This window comes from Delphinus delphis, chromosome 8, assembly GCF_949987515.2.
Source record: "Delphinus delphis chromosome 8, mDelDel1.2, whole genome shotgun sequence".
Classification (NCBI taxonomy): Eukaryota; Metazoa; Chordata; class Mammalia; order Artiodactyla; family Delphinidae; genus Delphinus; species Delphinus delphis.
In genome coordinates, this window is record NC_082690.1 from 33158080 (window position 1) to 33182837 (window position 24758).

Genomic DNA, 24758 nt, shown 5'->3' on the forward strand with positions numbered 1-24758 from the left:
AGTTTAAAAAGTACTGTATTATGTTTATTCTCACCTATATGGGAATGCTAAATATGTTAAATGATAGATATGCTAAATGTTATAGTTTATAGTGAGATCATTTGGGCAGTATAAAGTTTTTATACTGTTTTGTATGCTTGGAATTGTCTTCCCCTAAACCTTATAAAGTCTCTATCTTTCTATTTTTGAACAGCTTTAAAAATATATTAAATAAATGAAAATTAACTTGGCCACATGAGTGCTGTATCAATAATTTTTCCCTTCCTTTAGCCCTGTTCATAAATCTTCTGGAGGCAAGATCTACCAATACTTTTGTACTTTCTTTATTTGTAGCATAATTGTTTTTGAGTGTTCTTTGTGTAGATGTTCAGTTTTGTGGATTATAGACTGATCCCAGGAACAGATGAAGGGGAAGAACCTACAACCAAGATTACTCTACCAGCAAGAATCTCAGTCAGATTCGATAGAAAAATGAAAAGCTTTACAGACAAGCAAAAGCTAAGATACAAGTTTATGCTTAAAACTGTTCCACTCACATATATGCACTTAAATACTATTTACTAATTAATATAATAGCTGACAACCTTGGTATTTTTGCAAAAATAATATAGCTTATAATGGCATCTCTGGCCAAATTTCTAGTCTCAATGAAAATTCTAAATATGGTAGTTTTACTACTAAAACTCAAAATAATGCTACTAATCTTTAGTAAAGTATTACTTTTTTTTTTTTTTTTGGTGGTATGCAGGCCTCTCACTGTTGTGGCCTCTCCCGTTGTGGAGCACAGGCTCCGGACGCACAGGCTCAGTGGCCATGGCTCATGGGCCCAGCCACTCCGCGGCATGTGGGATCTTCCCAGACCGGGGCACGGACCCGTGTCCCCTGCATTGGCAGGCGGACTCTCAACCACTGCGCCACCAGGGAAGCCCAAGTATTACATATTTTAAAATTTGCAATATTCTTAATTATAAACGAGGGAAAAATCTGGAGACATTCACGGAATTATATATTCAGATGAGATCTTAGACATTAACTAGTTCAACCACTTACTCATAGATCTAAATCACTCAGAGGTGAACTTGAATGCTTAGTGATGGGAAGCCATTACCCCATGTGGTGCCCTCCTCAGTTGTTGGTGGTTTAAGCTCAAACCCTTACTTATGCTGAGCTGAAAACATCCTTGCACTTTTTACCACTTCATCTTTTTCTATTTTCTCCTTCTTTTACATAATAAACCTTCAAACATTTGTACAGAGCTATCATGTCTCTTAGGCTTGAGCTCCTTTAATTGGTCATCAGACCGAACCCCTCCTTCCAGAGTCGTGGCTCACCCCAATTTTTTATATGCAGCCCTTAAAATATATAGCCTAAAATAATGTAGAGTATAACAGTACTTCCAAAGATCTGGTTATTATAGCCTAAAATTATATTAAGTTTTTAACATATATAGTAAACTTTTTTTTTTTGGTTTAGTTTTGTGTGAATTTTTTCTTTTTTTTAAAGAACAGTTGTCAAGATGGATATCTTTCTTCTTCTGTAAAATTAAAAGAAAAAAAAAACCCAACTAAATAGATACAAGCAAAATGCAAAAAAAAAAAAACCCCAAAAAACACATTAAAATGTGTGAGTTTTGGGCTTCCCTGGTAGTGCAGTGTTTGAGAGTCCGCCTGCCGATGCAGGGGACATGGGTTCGTGCCCCGGTCCGGGAAGATCCTACATGTCGCGGAGCGACTGGGCCCGTGATCCATGGTCGCTAAGCCTGTGCGTCCGGAGCCTGTGCTCCACAACGGGAGAGGCCATAGCAGTAAGAGGCCCGCGTACCACACAAAAAAAAAAAAAAAAAAGTGAGTTTTATTTACCAAGAAGAGAGAAACTACAAATCACAAATTGGCAGAAAATATATGCAACACATATAACTGATGCAGAATCCTAGAGTATACAAGGAACTTATGTCAATAAGGGAAACACCTTCCTGCCCCAGAATCCAAGAGCAGACATTTCACAAAAGAGGAAATGCAAATAGTGCATAAACATATGAAAAATGCTCAGTTCATTAGTAACCAGGGCAATGCAAATCGTTATAATTAGACACCATTTCTCACCCATATGATTGAAAACATTAAAAAGTCTGATTATCGGAGTTTTGGTGAGCATGTAGTAAATGGGACTTTCATATATTGCTCTGGAAAATAATTTGGCATTACCTATTGAAATACACTTAACCTACTTAAAAATACACATACTCTATGACCCAGCAACATGTTTATCAGTAGATGTGCAAAACTGTTCCCAGAAGCATTATTCATAAAAGCAAGAAACTGAAAGCAACCCAATGTCCAGTAATAGGAGAATGAAAAATTTTTGTAGAATACAGCAATTTTAATGAAATGTAATACAAAAATGAATACAAATGAAATACAGTTAAACTAATGAATAATGGATCCAAAAAACAAATCTATTGAGAAAAGCAAATCATAGAGGTATATAGATGAAATGGCTCCATTTATATGAGTTACAAAACTAGGCAAAACTAAACAATATATTGTTTGAGATACATTTACACATGGTAAAATTATAAAGAAAAGCATAGAATAATTAACACAATTCTATGTAGTGTCATTTTGTAAGATAGGAGGGGGATGCAATTAAGGAGAGACATGTGAAATTTCAACAATACTAGTGATTTTCTATTTCTGAAACTGGGCATTGGGCACAGGGTTCTTTTATTATTAGTCTTTAACTTGTTCTTGTACATTATGTACATTATTTGTATGTAAGACATATTTCTCAATTGAGAAACTTTAAAAAGTATATTGAGTGCAAATACATGACTATAGTTATCTCTGCTAAACCAAACTTTATTAGTTTTTGTTTATCATTTCAGTTAGTAAAGATGATTTTAAATCTTCATGCCATTCTTCATTTTATTAATGACTTCCTTTGTTACTCTGTACTTTCCACAAACTGTATAGATGAATGTACTATTTTTAAAATATGTATCACTGAAAAATCTAGTTATTCAGCATTTTAAAAATTAAATTAATTTATATTCTCCAGCTTTATTGAAATATTGACAATACAACATATTTTGTTTACAAGTTATACAATGTGATTAGTAGATACACATATATATTTCAAAATAATTACCACAATAAGGTTATCTCCATCTCCTCACAGAGAGAGTTTTTTTTTTTAAACAAGCATAATAGCTAAGTAATTAAGAGAACAGATGCTAGAGAAAGAATGCCTGCATTTTAGTCCTGGCTCTGCCATTTATACTAGTTATGTGACTTACACAAGTTATTAGCCCTCTCACTGTTTCAGTTTCCTCATTTATGAAATGGGGGTAATATTATTTACTCACAGAGTTATTGAGAGAATTAAATTTGTTTCCATATGTAAAGTGCTCAGAATAGTGATTGGCACACAGTAGATGCTATCTAATTTTTACCTAAAATAATTTGCTTCAGTGTCTCTGATTACATTTCTGATTCCATGAAAACTAGATTTATTCTAAGGTAAGAACACTGGAGCTGCAATACAAAATCCTGGCTTTGTTTTGAACTACCTGTGTCATCTTGAGCTATATAATCTCATTGTTACATGTGTCAATTTCCTCATCCATAAAATATGGAGTTAAGCTCAATTGCATCTTTGATCTTTTCTAGCAATCAAAATTTTGATTCCTTGAAGGTATTTTTAATACTTCCTAGAAAAGAAAAAAAATACATTCTTTCTGAAATCAGGTTTCGAAGTATTTGATATGCCAACATCATTTGGCTTTTTAAAAAAGTGAAGTATAACCACCTATAGAAACATGTGCAAATTATAAGTATACAGGTTATGTAGACACACCCAGATTGCACAGACACCCACTGAAAAAGCTTTCCTTATAACCTGTTTCCATATACCCCCATCCATAGTTGTACCTATTCTTCAACATGATAGAAATGGAATATAATATGCATTTTAATGACTGGTTTCTTTTGCACAATATCATGGTGATTCATCCATGTTACTGTTTCTTAGCAGTGGCCAATTCATTTTTTATTACGGTATTTCTCTGAATGAATAAATTTCACTTTATATATTGTAGTGTTGAAGAACATTTGAGATCATTCTAGATTATGGCTATAAAGCTGCTAAAGTTTTAGAACTTTAGAAAGTTCTTGTACATGTCTTCTGTTTTACATATGAATGAATTTCTGACACACACACACACACACACACACACACACACACACACACATCTCTTGGTCTGGAATTGCCAGGTCAAAGGATATGCATATATTCAAATTTAGTAGACATTGAGTTTCCAGGTGTTACACATCTTTGTTAATACTTAGTATTGTATTTTAAAAATTTTAGCCATTCTGATAATGTGTGTGTAGTTGTATCTAATTGTTTTAATGTGAATTTTTCTGAGGACTGAAGCTGAGATCTTTCCATGTTTATTGACCATTTGGCTATCCTCCTTTATGAGAAGCTAATTCAAATATTTTGCCTTTAAAATAAATCGGTGTGATGGTCTTTTGGATGTGTCATCTGTCTACTGTCCCCAGTTATTCAATCAAACACTAATGTGTTGCTGTGAAGGTATTTTGTAGATGTTATTAAAGTCTATAATCAGTTTGCTTTAAGTAAAGGGGATTATCCTAGATAATCTTAGTGTACCTGAGTCAATCAATTCAGAGGCCTCAGAAGCAAGCTTTCTTGAGAGAATACAAAATTCTGCCTGTGAATGGCAACGTTTGTCTATTCCTATGAGTTCCTGCCTTTCCTCTTGGCCTGCCCTAAAAATTTCAGACTTGCCTAGATACCCTCCTCCCCCGACTCCACACACATTTATGTAAGCCAACCTATTGAACTAAATCTTAATATATCTTACTGGTTCTGTTTCTCTGGTTCAAACCTGACTGATATAATTAGGTTGTCTTTTTCTTATTGATTGTAGGAGTTCTTTATAGATTCTGGATATGAGCTCTTTGTTGGTATTATGCATTATAACTATCTTCTTTCACTCTATAGTTTGCTTTTTTAATATCTTAATGGTGTTTTGGATGAAAAAGTTTCAATCTTCTCCTTAATGGTTAGTGCTTTTATGTCTGTGTAAAAAATCCCTGCCCATCCCAAAGTCATAAGCATATTCCCTATGTTATCTTCTAGAAGCATTTCTTTTTCACTTTCCATATTCATATATACAGTTCACTTGGAATTGACTTTTGTGTATGGTGTGAGGTAAGGGTCATTTTACTAATTCCATATAATCATTCAATTGACTCAGCACCATTTAATAAAAAGACAAATATTGGGCTTCCCTGGTGGCACAGTGGTTGAGAGTCCACCTGCCGTTGCAGGGGACACGGGTTCGTGACCTGGTCCAGGAAGATCCCACATGCCGTGCAGTGGCTAGGCCCGTGAGCCATGGCCGCTGAGCCTGCGCATCCGGAGCCTGTGCTCCGCAACGGGAGAGGCCACAACAGTGAGAAGCCCGTGTACTGCAAAAAAAAAAAAAAAAAAAAAAGACAAATCTTTTCTCCCTGCTATGCAGTACCACCTTTGCCAAAAATCAAGCATTCAAATATGTGGGTCTGTTTCTAGACTCTATTCTGTTCCATTGGTGTAAATATCCTGGTGCAAAAAGCATATTGTAGTCAGAGAGAAGGATGTAAATAATTACTGATTTTAGAAATAAGTTATTGATGTTGACCTGGTCCAGAGTATGAAAAAAGGAATGGGTACTTGAGGCAGAATGGTAGAGAAATTCATTAGAGGTGAGAAAGGATTGAGAGAGATCAGGGCATTGGATTGTTCATTCACATCAATACTGAATCACCAGTATATTGGCAAAGACTTTTCCAATAAAGAATGACTGTGAACCAGATGCCAAAGTCCTCTTTCAGGGGAAAAATTACTTGAGAGATCAGGAGTTGGCATAGTTGAATGACTTGGGTCTCATGGAAATAGAGTTTTTACTGAGAGTTTTGCTGGAGAGTTCTGGATATGCTAATGGAGAGCAAGATGCCCTCCACAATTGTCAACTCTGGGTACACTGTGAGAATAAAAGTGACCTGGCAAATAGGAGAGTAGAAAAAAAATGAATAGATGCTCACTGAACTATAATCCAGTATTAGCAAAGGGTTCATTTGAAATGTTTAATATTTAAATAGTTTAAAAAAAAAAAGCTTGAATGACTGAACATACAAAGATGTTCAGTAATGTAATACTGAACAGATGTAATCCTGTTAGTATTAGATTTTCCAAGTATAATTACAGTATTAAGAAGTATAGACATATACAACAAAACAGAGTGGTATTGGCACAAAAACAGACACATAGAACAATGGAACAGAATAGAGAGCCCAGAAATAAACCCATGCACTTATGGTCTATTAACCTACTTCAAAGGAGGCAAGAATGTACAATGGAGAAAAGACTGTCTCTTCCATAAGTGGCACTGGGAAAACTGGACTGCTACATGTTAAAGAATGAAATTAGAACATTCTCTAATACCGTATACAAAAATAAAATCAAAATGGATTAAAGACCTAAATGTAAGATTGAAAACCAAAATGGATTAAAGACCTAAATGTAAGACTGGAAACTCCTAGAAGAAAACATAGGCATAATACTCTTTGACAGAAATCATTGCAATATTTTTTTGGCTTTGTCTCCTAAAGCAAAGGAAATAAGAGCAAAAATAAACAAATGGAATCTAATTAAACTTAAAAGCTTTTGCACAGCAAAGGAAACCATCAACAAAATGAAAAGACAACCTCATGAATGGGAGAAAATACTTGTAAATGATATGACCAATAAGGGATTAATATCTAAAATATATAAATAGCTCATACAACTCAACAGCAAAAAACCCAATCAAAAAAAAAAAAAAAGCAGAAGACCTGCACAGATATTTTTCCAAAGAAGACATATGGATGGCCAACAGGCATGTGAAAAGATGCTCAACATCACTTTAGAATTAGTAGAGAAATGCACATCAAAACCACAATGAAGTATGACCTCACATCTGTCAGAATGCCTATCACCGAAAAGTCAACAAATAACAAATGTTGGAGAGGATGTGGAGAAAAGGGAACCCTCATACACTGTTGGTGGGAATGTAAATTGCTGCAGTCACTATGGAAAACAGCATGAAGCTTCCTCAAAAAACTAAAAATAGAACTACTTTCACTGCTCGATATATGTCTGATGAAAGCGAAGACATGAATTTGAAAAGCTACTTGCACCCCAATGTTCATAGCAGCATTATTTACAATAGCCAGGATATGGAAGCAGTGCATAATGGAATATTACTCAGCCACAAAAAAGAATGAGATTCTGTCATTTGCAATAACATGGATGGACCTAGAGAGTATTATACTTAGTGAAATAAGCCAGACAGAGAAAGTCAAATACTCTGTTATCATTTATATGCGGAATCTAAAAAATAAAACAAATGAATCTATATAACAAAACAGACTCACAGATGTAGAGAACAAACTAGTGGTTTGAGGGAAGAGGGAATGGGGGAGAGGCAAGACAGGGGTATGGAATTAAGAGATACAAACTACTATGTATAAAATAGATAAGCAACAAGGATATATTGTACAGCACAGGAAAATATAGCCATCATATTCAATAACTTTAAAGTATAATCTATAAAAATATTGAATCACTATGATGTACACCTGAAACTAATATATTGTAAATCAACTATACTTCAATAAAAGCAAAACAATGAACAAAAAAATAAGTATAGACATATATAACAATTTCAATATTTCTATTTCTTTAAAAACATGGCAAAAAATGTTAAAATTCATTACATTTTCCAGTGTTCATCATACAAAGACCCCTAAGAACTATTACCTACTTTGGTTAAATGTTAGAAAAATATTGGTGTTTTAGATTATATATATATATATATATATATATATTTCTTTTAGCAGAGAAGGAGATCATAATTTTCATATGTTACCCTTTTATGCTTGAGCTATTGGGAAACTATATTTCCTAATATTTTTCCTGATCAGCTCAGACTCTGATACATGTTCACTTAATAATTATATTTATTACATAGTTTTAGTAGAAAAACTATGGGACTTGGAGCCATAGATATTTGAATGAAAGTACCATTTTTGCTATTTCCTAGCTCATGACCTTGGGCAATTCTATTTCCTTCTTTGCAAAATGGGGTTTTAAAAAATACTTATTTGTCAGGGTTGCTGTGAGGTTTAAATGAGACAATAATTGTAAAGCACTTAGCACTATAACTGGCACAGAGTAGGAATTCAAGAAAGGCAACCATTATAATTTATTTACCATAATTTCCTTTAAAATATCAAATCTACATGATGCTTTCATTTTCTGGAAGGAGTGTGAAAACCGAAGTTACATTGTGAAGTGGCTGGATAAAAAGAAAATGAAACCTTTTAGTGAGAGAAATAATAGTTAAAAATCTAGGTTTAGATTAAGGTCTTTGCATTTAGCTTCCCATCTGCTAATCTGGCTTGTGTCCATTCAATTCAAGAAAAGACTGGATGCCTACTAAGTTCCAGGCAGTGTTAAAACCTGGGGATAAGGTGAAGAATTATAAAAATAGTCCCTTGTCCTTAAAATCTCATGGTCTAATTGAAGAAGGCTTTAAATAGTTTAAATTTAAACTAACTACCTCATTATATCCTCTTTACATTTATTCATACCTTTGGGAGAAGAAAAGGGTTGCTTTTCTGATGTTTCCCAAGTCTTATCTATTTCTGAATAGGCAATTGATTTCTACTGGTAGGAAAATTTATGGGCCTATAGTCCATTCGCTTAGAGGAAAGTAGCTTCATGAGGCATCAACCAGCTACTAAGGGCAAAGGCATAATATAGAGAATTAATTTTCAAAAATGTTTAAAGGAATGCTATCATTTTTTCTCCATATGAAACCCTACATACATAACAGATAAAAGTAAAGTTGCCACTCTTTTGGAAAGAGAATGAGAGGGGTAGGCACACCTATTATTAGCTTATAACAATTAAATTTAACAAACATTTTAAAGAAGAATAAAGAAAAGTATTATAATCACATTTATTCACCTATTTAGAATATTTTAAACAACATTTTTCACTGTGCTTGACAGAAATTTTGACTGTAATATTGGGATAATAACAGAATTTATTTTTAAACTAACAAGAAAAGTCATGGAAAAAATGGAGGTTGGCAAAAGTTTCTAGTTTTAGTTGAGCAAAGGTTGGGTCATTCGCTTAAAAGCAATAGCTACTAGATAGACAAGGGTACAATATTAAGGGTGATAAGTTATTTCTATAAAGCTGTTATTATTTAATATTAATATCTTATAAGGTGCATATTGCCATATCTCAAGAAGAGAAAGTTCACATGAATTTAAAAACTTGTACTTTTTACCTATAAAAATATATAAATTTATTCTTACCAGCGGCCTTTTCATTTTGACCCAGAATATTATGCTGTATTTTCCACAAGGGAACAAATTCTTCTTTAGTAGTTTTAAGAGTCACAGAGGAATGACTTTCTTCATATGCTGGACATCTTTGGGTGTAATATAATGTCCCATCTTGCTGGGCAACCATTTGATTGCCATTTGAATGATTTATTTTTGCTAAAGTTTGGCACTCAGAAGAACAATATGGTAGAGATGGCATCGCAGTGACTAAGTCAGGACAAACATGTGAGAGTGGAAGACTACTTTCTTGATTCCACTGATTTAACTTGTGTTCTGTTGGAAGCACATGTTTTGAATTAACATAGTCACATGTACTGGTGTTTTGAGAATTTTCAGGCATTACAGTTTGATACTGAGATACTTGTATATTTTTACAACTTCTAATATTTAATTGAGATTTAGGAGGAGGATGAGGCACCATTAATTTACCCTGAGCTTGTAAAAATGTGTTGGCTTTGCTCGCAGACTGTGGTCGAATAACAGCGCCTTTTCTGTTCGTATATATAAAGCCTGATTGAACTTTAGCAGATCTTGTTCTTCTAATTACTTTTGCTCCACCCTTTTGTGAATTAGTTTTCTGAGTTTTAGAACCACCACTATTTACAGGGGATTTACTTTCCTCTTCTTTTGAGTCTGGCCAGGCTTGTTTAGCAATGTTATAATCTGAAGGTATAAAGCAGTTCAAAGGCACATGGTCTATTCCAGATCCTCCTAAAGCAGTGACATTTTCAGAGATAAAATCATCCTTGGGCTTTTTCTTATCAGCAGAATTCACAGAAGAAGCAGGAATAATACTAGTAATGTTGCTGGCAGCAACACTTTTAGTTTGAATGTGGAATTGTTGAGACCACTGTTGAGTTATTCCTATTCTATTTTTCAGTGAATGATTATCTTCAACATGTTTTTCTGTATCTTCAGTTTCATCAATCCATCTCAGTTTTTTAATAATATTTGGAATTTCTGCACTTTTCCCTTTTTCTTTTGTTAATTCAATACTATCTCTGATATCTGCTGCTTTTTGATTTCCTAACTTAAAGCCTTGGTTTGTAACCAGTGCCTTAAAATAATCATGTTCGTATTTAGATTCTTTCTTTAAAATACTTTTAAGAAACCTCACACCATTTCTCTCATGAATATTGCATTTCATTTTCCTGTGCTGACCAACTAAGTCACAATTAGAAATTATACTATACAATGATGTTGATGCTTCAGCTATTTTCTGTTTTTTATCTTTTGAGTCAGAGTTGTAAGGTATACAGCCAGCTTGAAAATTATCTGAAAATAAAGACAACTCTTCCTCATCACAGTTAGAATATCTTATCTTTTCATCTTTAATGTCTTTCATTTCCCCTAACTTATCAGAACACTGCACTGGGTCAATTTCTTTTATATGTATACTTTTTTTTGGTAAAGGCCTAGCTGATTGTGTATTCGATGGCAAAACTAAAGGTTTTGCCACAGGTACAAATGAAGTGGGTACTGAAGTAGTTCTATTTTCTTGAGTCAATTCAGAATATTTCTCTTGGTCTGAAATTGTTGCCATTTCCTGGGTTGGAGAATCTGGATTGGCCTGGGCTTTGCTGAATTTAAATGTTGGGCTCTCAGTAACTAATGGTCTCTCCCTTTTGAATGATCCAGGAGTGGTGTCAGTTGTCCTCATAGCACTAGTTTCAGAGGTCTTTTTGCTTTTTATATCTTTTACAAATATGGGTGGACTATATACAAAGGCTACTGAATTGTTAGCAGTATTTGTGGCTCTTTCCACAGTTCTACTCAGAGCAGATGAATTTTGTTCTTCACTATTAAGACATTTACATGAAGGTAGAACATTAGGTTTACTTAAAATATCTGAGAAAGGTGTGACAGTCTGAGTGTTTGGATCATCTAAATTTATAAGCCAATTATTTATATATTGAGTTTTAGAGAATGACAGCTTATCTTCATCAAAGCAGCTTAGATTAGTTGATTGAAGATTTGCGGATTTGAGGGAAATAGAATTCTGCTGCTGGATTGATGTAGAAGGCTCCTTATTAAGTTTTAAATATATTTCTTCACATTCCCTAGCCTCAAGACTGTCTATACTTGAGAGGGTTTCAGAATTTGTTATATGATTAACTTCATCACAAAATTTCTGAAAGAAAAAAAAGAACATTGTTTTATAGCTTAGAAAATTTTAAGTGCCAAAATTAATGATTCAACACACCATTGTTACTGAGCCCAATTCTATTTGGCATATAAAATAGAGTAGTACGACTACAAACTGTATAGGTATATAAATAATCTATATCCCTGGAGTAGTCCTCAGAGTGAAAAAGAGGGAGCCAACAAAGACTTACAATAAAGTGTGTGTGCCTTAATTTCTTCACCTTAAAGTATTGATAATTACTTAATTATCCTAGCCATAGTTATAGCTTAAAAAATAATTTTGCTATTGCTATTCCATTCAGAGAATGGAGTTTCTTGAAGATTTCATAATGGCATGTGAAATTCTGAAAAATAGTAATTTACAAATGGTATTTTTTTCCTGAAACCTTCACTGGACGTGAACGAGGCTCCTAAAAGCCCTATGACTCTAATATGAGCTTCCTATTGGTCAGGCTACATCTTTTTATAAAAGTTAATCTCATGGTCTGTATAATAGCGTTCTCAACTCTGGCTGCATATTAGAACCACATAAGAAGCTTTGTAAAAACATGCCAGGTCCTGCTGATTGAATACTTGGATGGGGTCCAGGTACTGGTGGTATTATTATTATTTTTAAATTCCCCAGGTAACTCTAATGTGGATTTAGGATTGATTTTAATGACTCGTTTTTGGAGATTTAGCACAGTAATAATTTCTATGAATTCCTTACATGTTCTTATCGCTACTTCAATGAAGTTTCATGGAAATTATCAGTTTTTAATAAAATTTCATGATCACTTCAAAGTATAGTCAATGTTTAAAACTATTTCTAATTTCTCACCTATATGACATATGTTTAGAATGCATTAATCTGTATCACATATGTAGAAATAAATTCAAGAAGACTTTAAATTGTTAATCTAGTCAAGAAGTTAACTGGACTCAAAGAAAATTAGTTCCCTTAAAATTTTAGAAAATTTAAATATTTTGGTATTAAACAAAAATTTATTATTTTTATAGCCCCCCAAATAAACTGAGAAACCAACGAAATCAGTTACAGATAAAATATTTTACTTTGTATAGTTCATGCTTATTGATATACTATTGTGAAATGTTTTGAAAATGATTCATAAGAGTTTGTTATTACTAGCATTTACTCCCTGCCTGTCACATCCTTCAGTACTGTGATATCTTTTTAAAGAGATGGTCACTCTACCTAACTAGAACAAATCAAAGCACAGCTTCTTCAGTGCCTGTTTTTGGAATTGAGTTATATTAATTGATAATGAGGCTCCTAAAACCTCTATGACTCTAATATGAATTTCTTTGAGATTGCATCTAATGAGGTATAGAAATCTGGGTTAGAAGGTCCTTCTAGCTGTAAGTGTGATGTTCATGGCTTTAAGATTTCTCTTCACATATGTCTGTGATGGCTTCATTTCCCAAAGCACCTCAGAAGAAATTCATCAACTTCTGATTTCACTAAATTATACTATTTTTTCCCTCAGAAATTTTCTTATACTAAAAAATGAAACATTATGATCAGCTTCAAGTTTTGCTTGTAAGTTACTGATATAAACTGTACTAGACTTAACATGCCTTGTGTTTTAGTCTTTAAATCAACTTTATTGAGATATACTTATCTACAATAAAATGCACTCATTTAAAATGTATAGTTCGATAGGTTTTGAAAAATTATTTACCCATAACCATCATACTGAAATATTTTAGAACCTTTCCATCTGTTGAAATTTCCATCATGCTTCTTTGTAGTCAATACTTACCCATTAACAACCACTAATCTGTTTTCTGTCACTATAGATCTGAGTTTTCATCTGTTATCATTTTCATTCTGCCTGAAAAATTTCTGGGAGCATTTCTTACAGTGCAGATACTGGTGGTGGTGTTCAGCTGATGTTTGTTTGAAAATGCCTATTTTGCCTTCATTTTAGAAGGACATTTAGAAGGACATTTTAGTTAGATATAGATTATAAGTTGGTCATATGTTTTTTTCTCAGAACTTTAAAAATATTGTTTCACTGTCTTCTGGCTTGAAATTAGTATGGTCCATCTTATCTTTGTTCACCTGCACATAATACATCTTTCCCCCCCTCTAGCTTAATCTAATTTTCATGTGCTTTTATGAAGGGCGTGTGTGCACATGCACATGGGTGCACACTTATCCTTCTTGGAGTTTGTTGAGCTTCTTTGATTTGTGGATTCATAGTTTCATCAAGTTTGAAACATTTTCAGCCACTGTTTTCTTTAAAGGTTCCCTCTACCCCTTGTGAGATTTAAATTAAATGTATGTTAGATTTAGATATTGTTCCTCAGGTCACTAACATTTTGTTATATATTTTTTCCGTCTTTTTTCTCCCAATGCTTCAGTTTGGATGATTTCGGTCCACTGATCTTTTTGTCCATAATGCCTGCTCTGTTAAGTCCATCCAGTGTAATTTTAATCTCAGATAATATGTTTTCAGATCTAGAAGTTCTATTTGGTTCTTCCAAATATTCCATTTTCATTATGTTCATTTTTCTTTAATTCCTTGAAAATATTTAAAAAGTTATTTTAAATTCTTGCCTAATAATTCTGTTATCTCTGTCATTTATGTGTCTGATTATATTGGCTAATTTTTCTCCTGGTTATGGGCCATACAGGTTTCTGCTTTTTCATATGTCTAGTAAGTTCTGATTGAGTGTTGGACGTTGTGAACATTATGCTGAATGTTTAGATGTCAATCTTCTTTAGAAAGGGTTGGGTTTTTTTTTTGACAGGTAGTTGGAATACCTGTGGAATTTTTTTAGGCTTTTCCAGAGGACATGTAAAGGTAAAAAGCTTATGTAATCATAGGGCTTACCTCATTTGTTTCCCTTATTTTTAGTGATCATATCTTATACTACCTGTTCTATACTGTCTAAAAATAATTGTTTCATATTATTTATTCAGAATTATAGTTGTTTATGGCAGTAAGGCACTTCATCATAGCCAGAAGTCTCCTGCTTCGCTTTTCTAGTCTTGCCATAATTGCTCAGTTATTGGATAAATTAGGCCAAGGTTATGAAGTTAATCTTGATATCAGCCTACTAAGAATCTCATAACTGTGTGTAATTACTCATAAAAAATAAAGTGCATGAATATTTCAGGAAATGTAGTATGAACTCCATGCTCATTTGTGGGAAAAACCAAAGTAAATACCATATTAGAGTCAGAATAGAGACACCATTTCTAGCTAATTGTGCCATATTTTCATTAAGAACCTTATGTCCATATGTATTATAATTTTCAAGTTGCTTCTTATAATCCAGTCTTTAATAATGTTACTTATATTACATTATACTTTCAAATAGCTTTCATGTTTTTCAGAAAATAGCATCCATAAAGCATATTTTTCTAAATATGAGAGATGGAAAAATAAGAATAAAAGCAGAGAGAAAAATGGAGTAAAAGGTTAAAAAAATATTAAAAACTTATTTCATTAGTATCTGTGATGAATTTGTGCTGATTCATCTAAACACACCCTTGGCTAGTGGTATACATTTTAGTGGAGAACACTGCAAAAATGGGACAGAATTATTTCTAGATATTAAAATATTAATAATGTATTTAGAGTTTCATACTTGCAAACTGCTTAGATGCTGATCTTCTAGGAGTTTCTGAGTTTCCTCCAGTTTAAGCTGGAATGCATCTTTGTTAGTAGTCAAGTTTGCCTTGCTGTTTTCCTTCATTTCTTTATCAGAATTGATTTTGGATAGATGTTTCTGATGCTTGTGATCATTTTTTGACAATGATGAAGGCAAGGAATTATCTATGACTCTGTGAACCATACATAAAAAATGTTTAGTACATTTAAATAAAGTTAGCATACATATGATATATTCATATGTGTGTGTGTGTGTGTGTGTGTGTGTGTGTGTGTGTCCAGATAATCACGTATAAGGATATTGGAGAAATATATAGACATATTAGAATGGGAATTTCAAGGAGTCAACAGTAGAATAAAAGTGGATGTGAGATTACAGTGCCAATAAAGCACTCCATCTTCATGTAGGAATATCCAATTATTCATGGCTCTGATTATTAAATCCTATTCCTCTATCTACTGTTTGGGATAGATATAGAAGTAATTCCTGTAGATGTATAGAGTTAGTCCTCAGCTCTTTAAGAGAATTCCTATCTGGATAATGATATGCTGCATACCCTTAGTTCTGAGTTGATGTCATGGATGGTAGGTATCCCTATAACCCTAATAGAGTTGGTTGAAGATTCAAGCAGATAGAAAATAAAATTTCTTGTTAGGGTAGACAGGAATTTCCATCTAACTTTACTAGTTTTGGAAGCTTGGATTTTATTGCATGGACAAGAGTGTACATTATTTTCAGTTGTACCACAAATATAAGCATGGTTTTCATGCCACAGAGGGGGCTACCTTTATTTTTAGTGTGTTAAAGTGCCATCTGCAAATTATTAGTGGATGACATCATCTTCTTTTAGAATTTCACATCTTCTGGAAACTTATAGCATGTAACATTTCAATATATGTACAAAGTGAAAAGAAAAGAACAAAGGAATAATTTCTTTTTGGGGGGTGAAGTATATCAAATAGCTGACTGCTGTTGCATTAGGGGCAGTAGTGAGAACCCCAAGGGTATTTATTCCCAATTCATTGGAATTATTCCCAGTTCAATGAGGATTCAAATGTTTTGGAAGGTGACACATGGCCACATGTGACATATATCTATCTCCAATACCCATATATATCTTTATTTGGACAGACTGGAATAGTCAAAGTCAATGATTACTAGATTCCTGACTATCATATTGTGACCACAGAGGGATCAACAAGAGCAAAAAGGTACCTAACACAAGTTCCTGAACACTGAGAATATGTTTCTCTCTCTTGCTTTTAGGTTTCCTACTCTTATACTCTTACATATTCCTTCCTCTTCAGTCACCCTTCCCAAATGAAGTATTGCTAAATCTACAAAATACCTAATAAACTAATTTTTTTTACCTTTAAAGTTGTCATCTGTCAACTTTTTCTTCTCTATTTCTTTCTTCTCTACTCCACTTGCTTCTCTTCTCTTCTCCACTTTCAATTCGTGAGGAGGATTGAAGGAATGGATAGGAATAAAAGGAGATGGGGAGGTAGAAAGAGAGGAAGAGTGAAGCATGGGAAGAAGAAATCATAAAGGAAGAAGAAACAGGAGGAATTAGAGGCGGGAAATCTAAATTTGTTGGAGGCAAATACAGAGAGGGAGATGAATGCAAAGGAGAGGAAAAAAGAGGGATAAATGAAAGCGGTAAGAATGGAGAGGTAGAAGTGGAAGGTGAAGGAGAGGAAAAAACAGATGAGGAGGAAGGAAACTGTACAGGGGATGAAGAAGAGGATATGGAAGTAGAAGATGAAGACAAAGAAGAGGATGGAGAATGACAGGGAGGTGGATGGGAGAAAACTGATGTAGGTGGATGATCTACAAAGGCCTGGGGCAGATTTGATAATGTTATGGTTTGTGGAACAGATTGCTGGACTGACTGAAAATGATCTAAGCTAGCAGGATGTTCAGGCAATGGAGTGATAGAAGAAAGAGTGGGGATAGGTTGATGAGGGGGATGACTGGACAAACAGGAAGGCTTCAAAACTGGGAGACCTTCCAAAGGGTTTGGGGAAACAATCAGTTGAGCTGGAAGGGAATGATGAACAAGGGCCGGCATTAGAGTGGTTGGGGTAGAACGTTGTGCTGGAAGGAAATGTTTGGGTCTGAAAGTTTTGTAAAATAACTTACTCTGTGAGTCAGAATCAGGAATGACTGGTGAACCTCGGGGTGGGTGGGGTAAATAGGAATTGGGCAGAAGGAATTGGGGCTGGTAGATGAGGGAAACTGCTAGAAAAGCTGGAAGTAACTGGGGCTGGAGGGCGAGGAAGATATTTGATTGGGTAGGACAGTAATGGGGCTGGTAAGAAGTTCTTTGGAAGAGTAGAGGGGACAGATGGACAGATAGGCAGGGTATGGGGCTGGTGGGTGGGAGAAACAGTTGGATAGCTAGGAAGAATTTGGGAATGGTGGGACAGCAATGGGGCTCTTAAAGGAGACAGCTGATTAGGTAAGAGGGGATCAGGTATGGAGACAGCTGGACAGGCAGGAATGGATCTGCACAGGTGGAAAAGCATTTGAACAGAAGGAGAGAGACAGCCTTATTAAGATGGTTTTTTGATTTATTGGGCTGCCTCGAGGCTTTCAATTCATATTATGTTTTGTTCTGAGGGTCCATGCATGATGTTCTTCTGATCACCCAGTGTCCTCTCACGAGCTGAGAAATGTACATAGCCTACTTATTCAGGTTCCTCTTTCTCATTCCTTGCTCTTAGAGTATTTTCACCTCTCAGAAGTCTGATAGTCATACAGATAATGAATATGGGCTAGAAAATCTGGTTTAAAGTACTGGTACAAAGGGGAAAAAGAGGTCAAATAGATTACTGCTTAGCTCTGGTCAGATTTCTCAGGGTAGCCTGTGGTTCAGGATCAACTGTCTCACCACAAATACATGGATATTGGAGATAGATATCTAATAACATCATTTTAAAGTATAAAAATATGGGGAAAATATAGCTTATTTTACCCTACATCTACCAGAAGAACGGTCAAGTACATTATCTTTGTGATAAGGATTTGGTTGTGATGGAAGGCTTTTATTTTATTAGTCAGTTATTAATATTCTTATATCTCATTATTTCCTAAGTAGCTTTTATTTTCATATGGACATAAGTCTCTGATTTTTCTTGAGGCTTAAGGATTGAATGCCCTCCATTTTTTTCATACAACTTTTTTTCTCCTTTAGATTATCACATTACAACATCTTAAATTATTTTAATCTACAACTAATATTTTCTACATTAGAACAATCATTTGTGAGTACTGATATACCTCCCCTTCTTTGGAAGCTCCCTGTTTCTTGACATTACTTTATTCTCTAACACATTTTAGGCTTATATTGTACAGAAAATGTATTTTTAATGTGACAATAGCTTATAAGTATTTGTAGTTTAATTATATTTTCAATAACAGTACATATAAATATTTCTATTAACCTAATACTTGATCTTTAATATTCCAAGCTGTCATATTTATAGTATAGCATTTTATAGTTTACAAAGCATTTTCACATACATGATTTAATACTGTTAGTTATCTGTGGAGAGGAGTTCAACTTTTAAATAAGTAAACAATAGTGTTCTCTCTATAAATTATATACATTTGTTTTCCAAACACATAAAATTTATGTGTGTGTATGTATAGGTAGATATAAATATCATGAAGTCATAGTCATAATAGTATATTACAATAACAACTGAAAACTATGTATTCTAATTTAGAATGGAGATAATTTCTCATAAAACAAAGTTGATATAATGGTCCTAGCAAGATTTGGTATAATAACTGTATGTTTGTTTGCTACAGGGAAATCAAAATTGTCTGACATGTTATCTCTTCTAAGACTTTAAGGAAGTCTTAGAAGAGACATTGTTGAACAAAAAAGTCTATCTTTTCATTCATAATGCAAAAGAGCTTTTTTAATTGAAAATGTCTGATAACACAAAGGGTAATAATGCACAGAAAAAGAAATCTAATAGTGAAGAAAACCTGTATACAAAAATGCACATTACTTCTATACTAAATGATTTGGAATTTTTTATCACTCTAAATTCCCCTTGACCCTAGCCCCCCATCCCCACTAATTGTCTGTCATCTTCCTTTTCAGATAAAACTTTCCACAGAGTACTCTAAAATTATACTGTGTTCACTGCCACAACTTCCATTTGATCCTTAACTTACTGCTATCTGGCTTCTACCTCTACTGTTCCAATGTACTGCTTTTGCTAGCGATTAACTAATTGACCTAATTGCAGACCTAGACACTTCTTGACCACTATCTTTCCTGACTTTAGTTCCCTTTATTTCCATATCATCATACATTTCTGGTTATTTTCTGACTTCTCTGGTTGTTTCTTCTCAGGGTCTTTTTGAGCTCTTCTTTCTTTGCTTGGATATGCTGGAATTTTTGAGAGTTATGTCATCCTCTTCTTTGCTTATATATCCATACTCTGTGTAATCTTATTTATACTGTCTGTGTGATCTTATCTGTATCTGTATGTGAGTGAAGGGTTAACAAAATCCATCCTCTGTGGACCAATTCAACTTTGGGTTAATTTTCTAACTCTGTTCCCTGGATTACTAGCAGGACTTGAACTGTGTTTCAGGCACATTGACTATGTAAGAAATGACCCTTTATTGGTAAACTCTATCTGTACTGGGACAACTGTGAATAAATCATAGATACCTGGTAGGAAGCTATAGCTTTAGGTTTCCCTGAGTGTGGTAATTCTTATAACTGGACATATCTATTGCATGGAAACTATTCATATAGAGCCATTACAAGAAATATTGGCTTCTGTTTGGAACATGGGATTTCTAACCCAGGGTGGCTGTCTGCTCATTGTGATGTCATCACTTGTGGGAATAGGGGCACAGAAAAGATCAGCACTTTGACTGTTTTGTGGCATGCCATGAGAAGTCCTCCTGTTGAAGAATGTTGCCTATCGACATGCAATGTTTTATGTCTTCTAATTGAGGCAAACCTGGTCTATTGTAGTCATGGGAGTTTGATTGTTTAGCTGAACCAAGACCCCCACTGGTGGGTATTGAACCATGGCTTTAACTTCATCCATTCATTGACAGCTATCATATCTATATTCACGGCCCAGACATCTTACAAATGAGAAATTGACTCCAGAGTAGCCCATAAGTATCTCAAACTCACAGTTTATCATCATCCTTCCAGTTACTCTCTCCCTTAAACCTCTTTGTACTGAATGGTCCTTATTTTGATACATGGTTTCACTATCCATTAACTGACCAAACTCCATCTCCAGAGTCATCCTTGATTCCTCCCATTCACTTTTCAGTTCTTAAAAAATTACCAAATCACATTGATTCTACCTCCTAAACAGGTCTTAAGAAGCCATTGTGTTCATTAAATAAAGTACCATTTTATCTGATTTTTCCACTTTTAGTCTTACCTTACTCTTTCTCATTCTGGCAATATTTCTAAAATGTAAATGTTATATGCTTTCTTCAAATTTTTCAGCAATTGTTTTTAGGACAAACTCCTTAACAAGGCTCTTCATGATTTAACTCATGGTTTCCTTTCTAAACAACCTAACTGCCTACAATTTCTCACTGTACACACTAGTCAAAATGAACTACCTATGAACTTATGGTTACCAGCGGGGAAGGGTGGGGTGGAGGGATAGACTTGGGATTGACATGTATGCACTACTTTATTTAAAATAGATAACCAACAAGGACCTACTGTATAGCACAGGGAACACTGCTCAATATTCTGTAATAACCTAAATGGGAAAATAAATTGCAAAAGAATAGATACATGTATATGCATGACTGAATCACTTTGCTGTACATCTGAAACTAACACAACAATGTTAATCAACTATGCTCCAATATAAAATAAAATAAAATAAAAAACAAACAAAAAACCCCACAAAATGAACGACCTACTTTCAGCTCCCTTAATACAACATGTCTTTTCATACCTTCTTTCCTTTTCATGCACTACTTGTTCCCTCTTTCTGGAGTTCCCTCTTTCTGGAGTTCCCTCTCAATGTCTCTGATGAATATCTTTCTCATCTATTAAACTTCAGGTCAAGTTTATATCCTCTGAGAAGTTTTCATTATGCCAGTGATGTTTCTCTATTCAAAGTATTTATTGAATACCTCCAACATGCATAGCACTGAGCTAAGCACCATAGGGAATATCTGCATGTGTAAGATTTAGCCATTGTTCTCTACAATACTACAATCTGGTTGGGGAGACATAAGTACACATAAAAATTGAGCAACATACACAATCAGGACTTTAAAATTTATTTCCATAGCCTTGACCTCTTGTTTCATCTTAGGTCAAACTGGTTTTATACATTTCTACTTGGATATTTACTCCCTAAACTCAGAAGGCTCAAATGACGTTTAATAATATCTTGCCAAACCTGTACATTTTCATTACATTCTTTTTAATTTTTAAATTCATCAAGTTCCCTCAATTATCAAAGACTCAAAATTTCAGGTTCTTTTGATTTTTCTGTTTTTTTCATTTTCATTATTCCACCATACACCAAAGTCATAATCTAGTCTTTCCATGAAATACCTTTTCCTTCTGTCTTTCTTTTCTATTTCACTACCACCCTTTTAACATAGGTCCTTTTAAACTCATGGCTGGATACCTCTTGATTTTCCTGCACTGTTTTATCCAAACTCCAGTTTTTTGTTTTTTTTTTTTACTATCAAGGGACATTTTATTCTATATGAAACCTATCACATTACTCTTATTTTTTAAAATTAATTTATTTTTTGTTGATCTATAATATTGTGTTAAATTCAGGTATATGGCAACTGATTCAGTATTTTTGCAGATTATGCTCCATTACAGGTAAGATAATGGGCACAATTTCCTATGCTATACAGTATATTCTTATTGTTTATCTATTTTATATATAGTAGTTTGTATCAGCTAATCTCATATCCCTAACTTGTCCTTCCCCCCCTCTCCTCTGGCAACCATAAGTTTGTTTCTCTATCTGTGTCTTTATGTTTTGCATGTACATCCATACGTATTATTATTTAGATTTCACATGTAGGTAATATCATACAGTATTTTGTCTTTGTCTGACTTACTTCATTAAGCATTGTATCCTCTAGGTCCATCCATGTTGCTGCAAATGGCAGAATTTCATTCTTTTTTATGGCTGAGTAATATTCCACCACATATATAAAACACATCTTCTTAATCCAATCATCTGGGAACCTGGGATGCTTCCATGTCTTGGCTATTGTAAACGGTGCTGCTATGAACATTGGGGTGCGTGTATGTTTTTGAATTAGTGCTTTCATTTTTTCCAGATATATACCCATGAGTGGAATTACTGGATCATACGGTAGTTCTATTTTTAGTTTTTTGAGGAATCTCCATACTGTTTCCCATGGTGGTTGCACCAGTTTACATTCCCACCAATAGTGTACTAGGGTTCCCTTTTCTCCACATCCTCGTCAATATTTGTTATTTGTATACATTTTGATGATGGCCATTCTGACAGGTGTAAGGTGATACGTCATTGTGGTTTTGATTTGCATTTCTCTACTAAGTCGAAAGTGATGTTGAGCATCTTTTCATATGCCTGTTGGCCATCTGTATGTCTTCTTTGGAAAAACATCCATTCAGGTCTTCTGTCTGTTTTTTGATTGGGTTGTTTCTTTTTGCTGTATTGAGTTGAGTTGTATGAGCTGTTTATATATTTTTGCTATTAACCCCTTATTCCTTGTAAAAAATATTTACAAATATTTTCTCCCACTGAGTAGGTTGTCTTTTTGCTTTGTCTATGGTTTCCTTTGTTGTGCAAAGGGTTTTATGTTTAATTAGATCCAATCTGTTTATTTTTGCTCTTATTTCCTTTGCTTTACGAGACAGATCCAAAAAAATATTGCTATAATTTACATCAAAGAGCATTACCCTTATGTTTTCTTCTAGGAGTTTTATGGTTTCCAGTCTTACATTTAGGTCTTTAATCCATTAAGAGTTTATTTTTGCATACAGTGTTAGAGAATGTTTTAATTTCATTCTTTTACATGTAGCTGTCCAGTTTTCCCTGGACTATGTGTCTTTTCTCCGTTGTATATTCTTGCCTCCTTTGTCATTGGTTAATTAACCATAAGTGTGTGGGTTTATTTCTGGGCTCTCTGTTCTGTTCCATTCCATTAATCTATGTGTCTGTTGTTGTGCCAATACCACGTTGTTTTGATTACTGTAGCTTTGTAGTATAGTCTGAAGTCTGGGAGGGTTATGCCTCTAGCTTTGTTCTTTTTACTCAGGATTGCTTTGGCAATTCAGCATCTTTTGTGATTCTATATAAGTTTTAGGATTATTTGTTCTAGTTCTATGAAAAATGTCATGGGTATTTTGATAGAGAGTGCTTAAATCTGTAGATTGCTTTGGGTAGTATGTCTATTTTAATAATATCACTCCCTCCAACCCAAGAGCATGGGATATCTTTCCATTTTTTTGGATCATCTTCAATTTCCTTTATCAGTGTTTTATAGTTTTCAGAGTACAGGTCTCTCACCTCCTTGGTTAAGTTTATTCCTAAGTATTTTATTTTCTTATGTGATTATAAACAGGATTGTTTACTTTCTCTTTCTGATATTTCATTACTAGTGTATAGAAAGACAACAGATTTCTGTATATTATTCTTGTATCCTGCAACCTTTCTGAATACATCAGTTCTAATAGTTCTTCAGTGGAGACTTTAGGGTTTTCTATATAGAGTGTCATGTCATCTGCAAATAGTGACAGTTTTACCTCTTCCTCTTAAAATCTGCATATATTTTATTACTTTTTCTTGTCTGATTGCTGTGGTTAGGACTTCCAACACTATGTTAAACAGAAGCAGCAAAAGTGGGCATTCTTGTCTTGTTCCTGATTTTAAAGAAAAACTTTCATTTTTCATAATTGGGTATGATTTGGCTGTGGGTTTGTCATAAATGAACTTTATTATGTTGAGATATGTTCCCTCCATACAAACTTTGATGAGAGTTTTTATGATAAATATTGAATTTTGTTAAATATTTTTTCTGTATCTATAGAGACAATCATAATTTTTATCTTTCCTTTTCTAAATGTGGTGGATCCTAGTGATTGATTTGTGAATGTGAACAACTCTTGTGACCCTGGAATAAATCCAACTTGATCATGATATATGATCCTTTTTATGTATTGTTGGATTCAGTTTGTGAATATTTTGTTGAAGATTTCTGCATCTATATTCATCAAAAATACTGGCCTGTAATTTAATTTCTTTGTAGTGTCTTTGCATGGTTTTGGTATCACAGTAAGTGTGGCCTTGTAGAATGAATCTGGGAGTGTTCTATCCTCTTAAAGTTTTGGAATAGTTTGATTAGGACAGTTGTTAGTTCTTCTTTATACATTTGATAGAATTCCCCTGTGGAGCTGTCCCATCCTGGAATTTTGATTGCTGGGAGTCTTTTTTTAATTGCAAATTTTATTTCACATCTAGTGACTGGTCTGTTCAAATTGTC

The 24758-nt window shown here is 34.0% G+C and overlaps 1 protein-coding gene across 1 annotated transcript in view; it reads right to left on the reverse strand.

Moving 5' to 3' along the window:
• Positions 1 to 24758, reverse strand: part of CEP126 (centrosomal protein 126) — a 127135-nt gene that overhangs the window by 46201 nt on the left and 56176 nt on the right. The window contains exons 5-6 of the mRNA XM_060017216.1: positions 15213 to 15408; positions 9438 to 11598 (exon numbers count right to left, since the gene is read on the reverse strand). Coding sequence (XP_059873199.1) covers positions 9438 to 11598; positions 15213 to 15408 — 2357 coding nt within the window. The remainder of the gene's footprint in view (positions 1 to 9437; positions 11599 to 15212; positions 15409 to 24758) is intronic.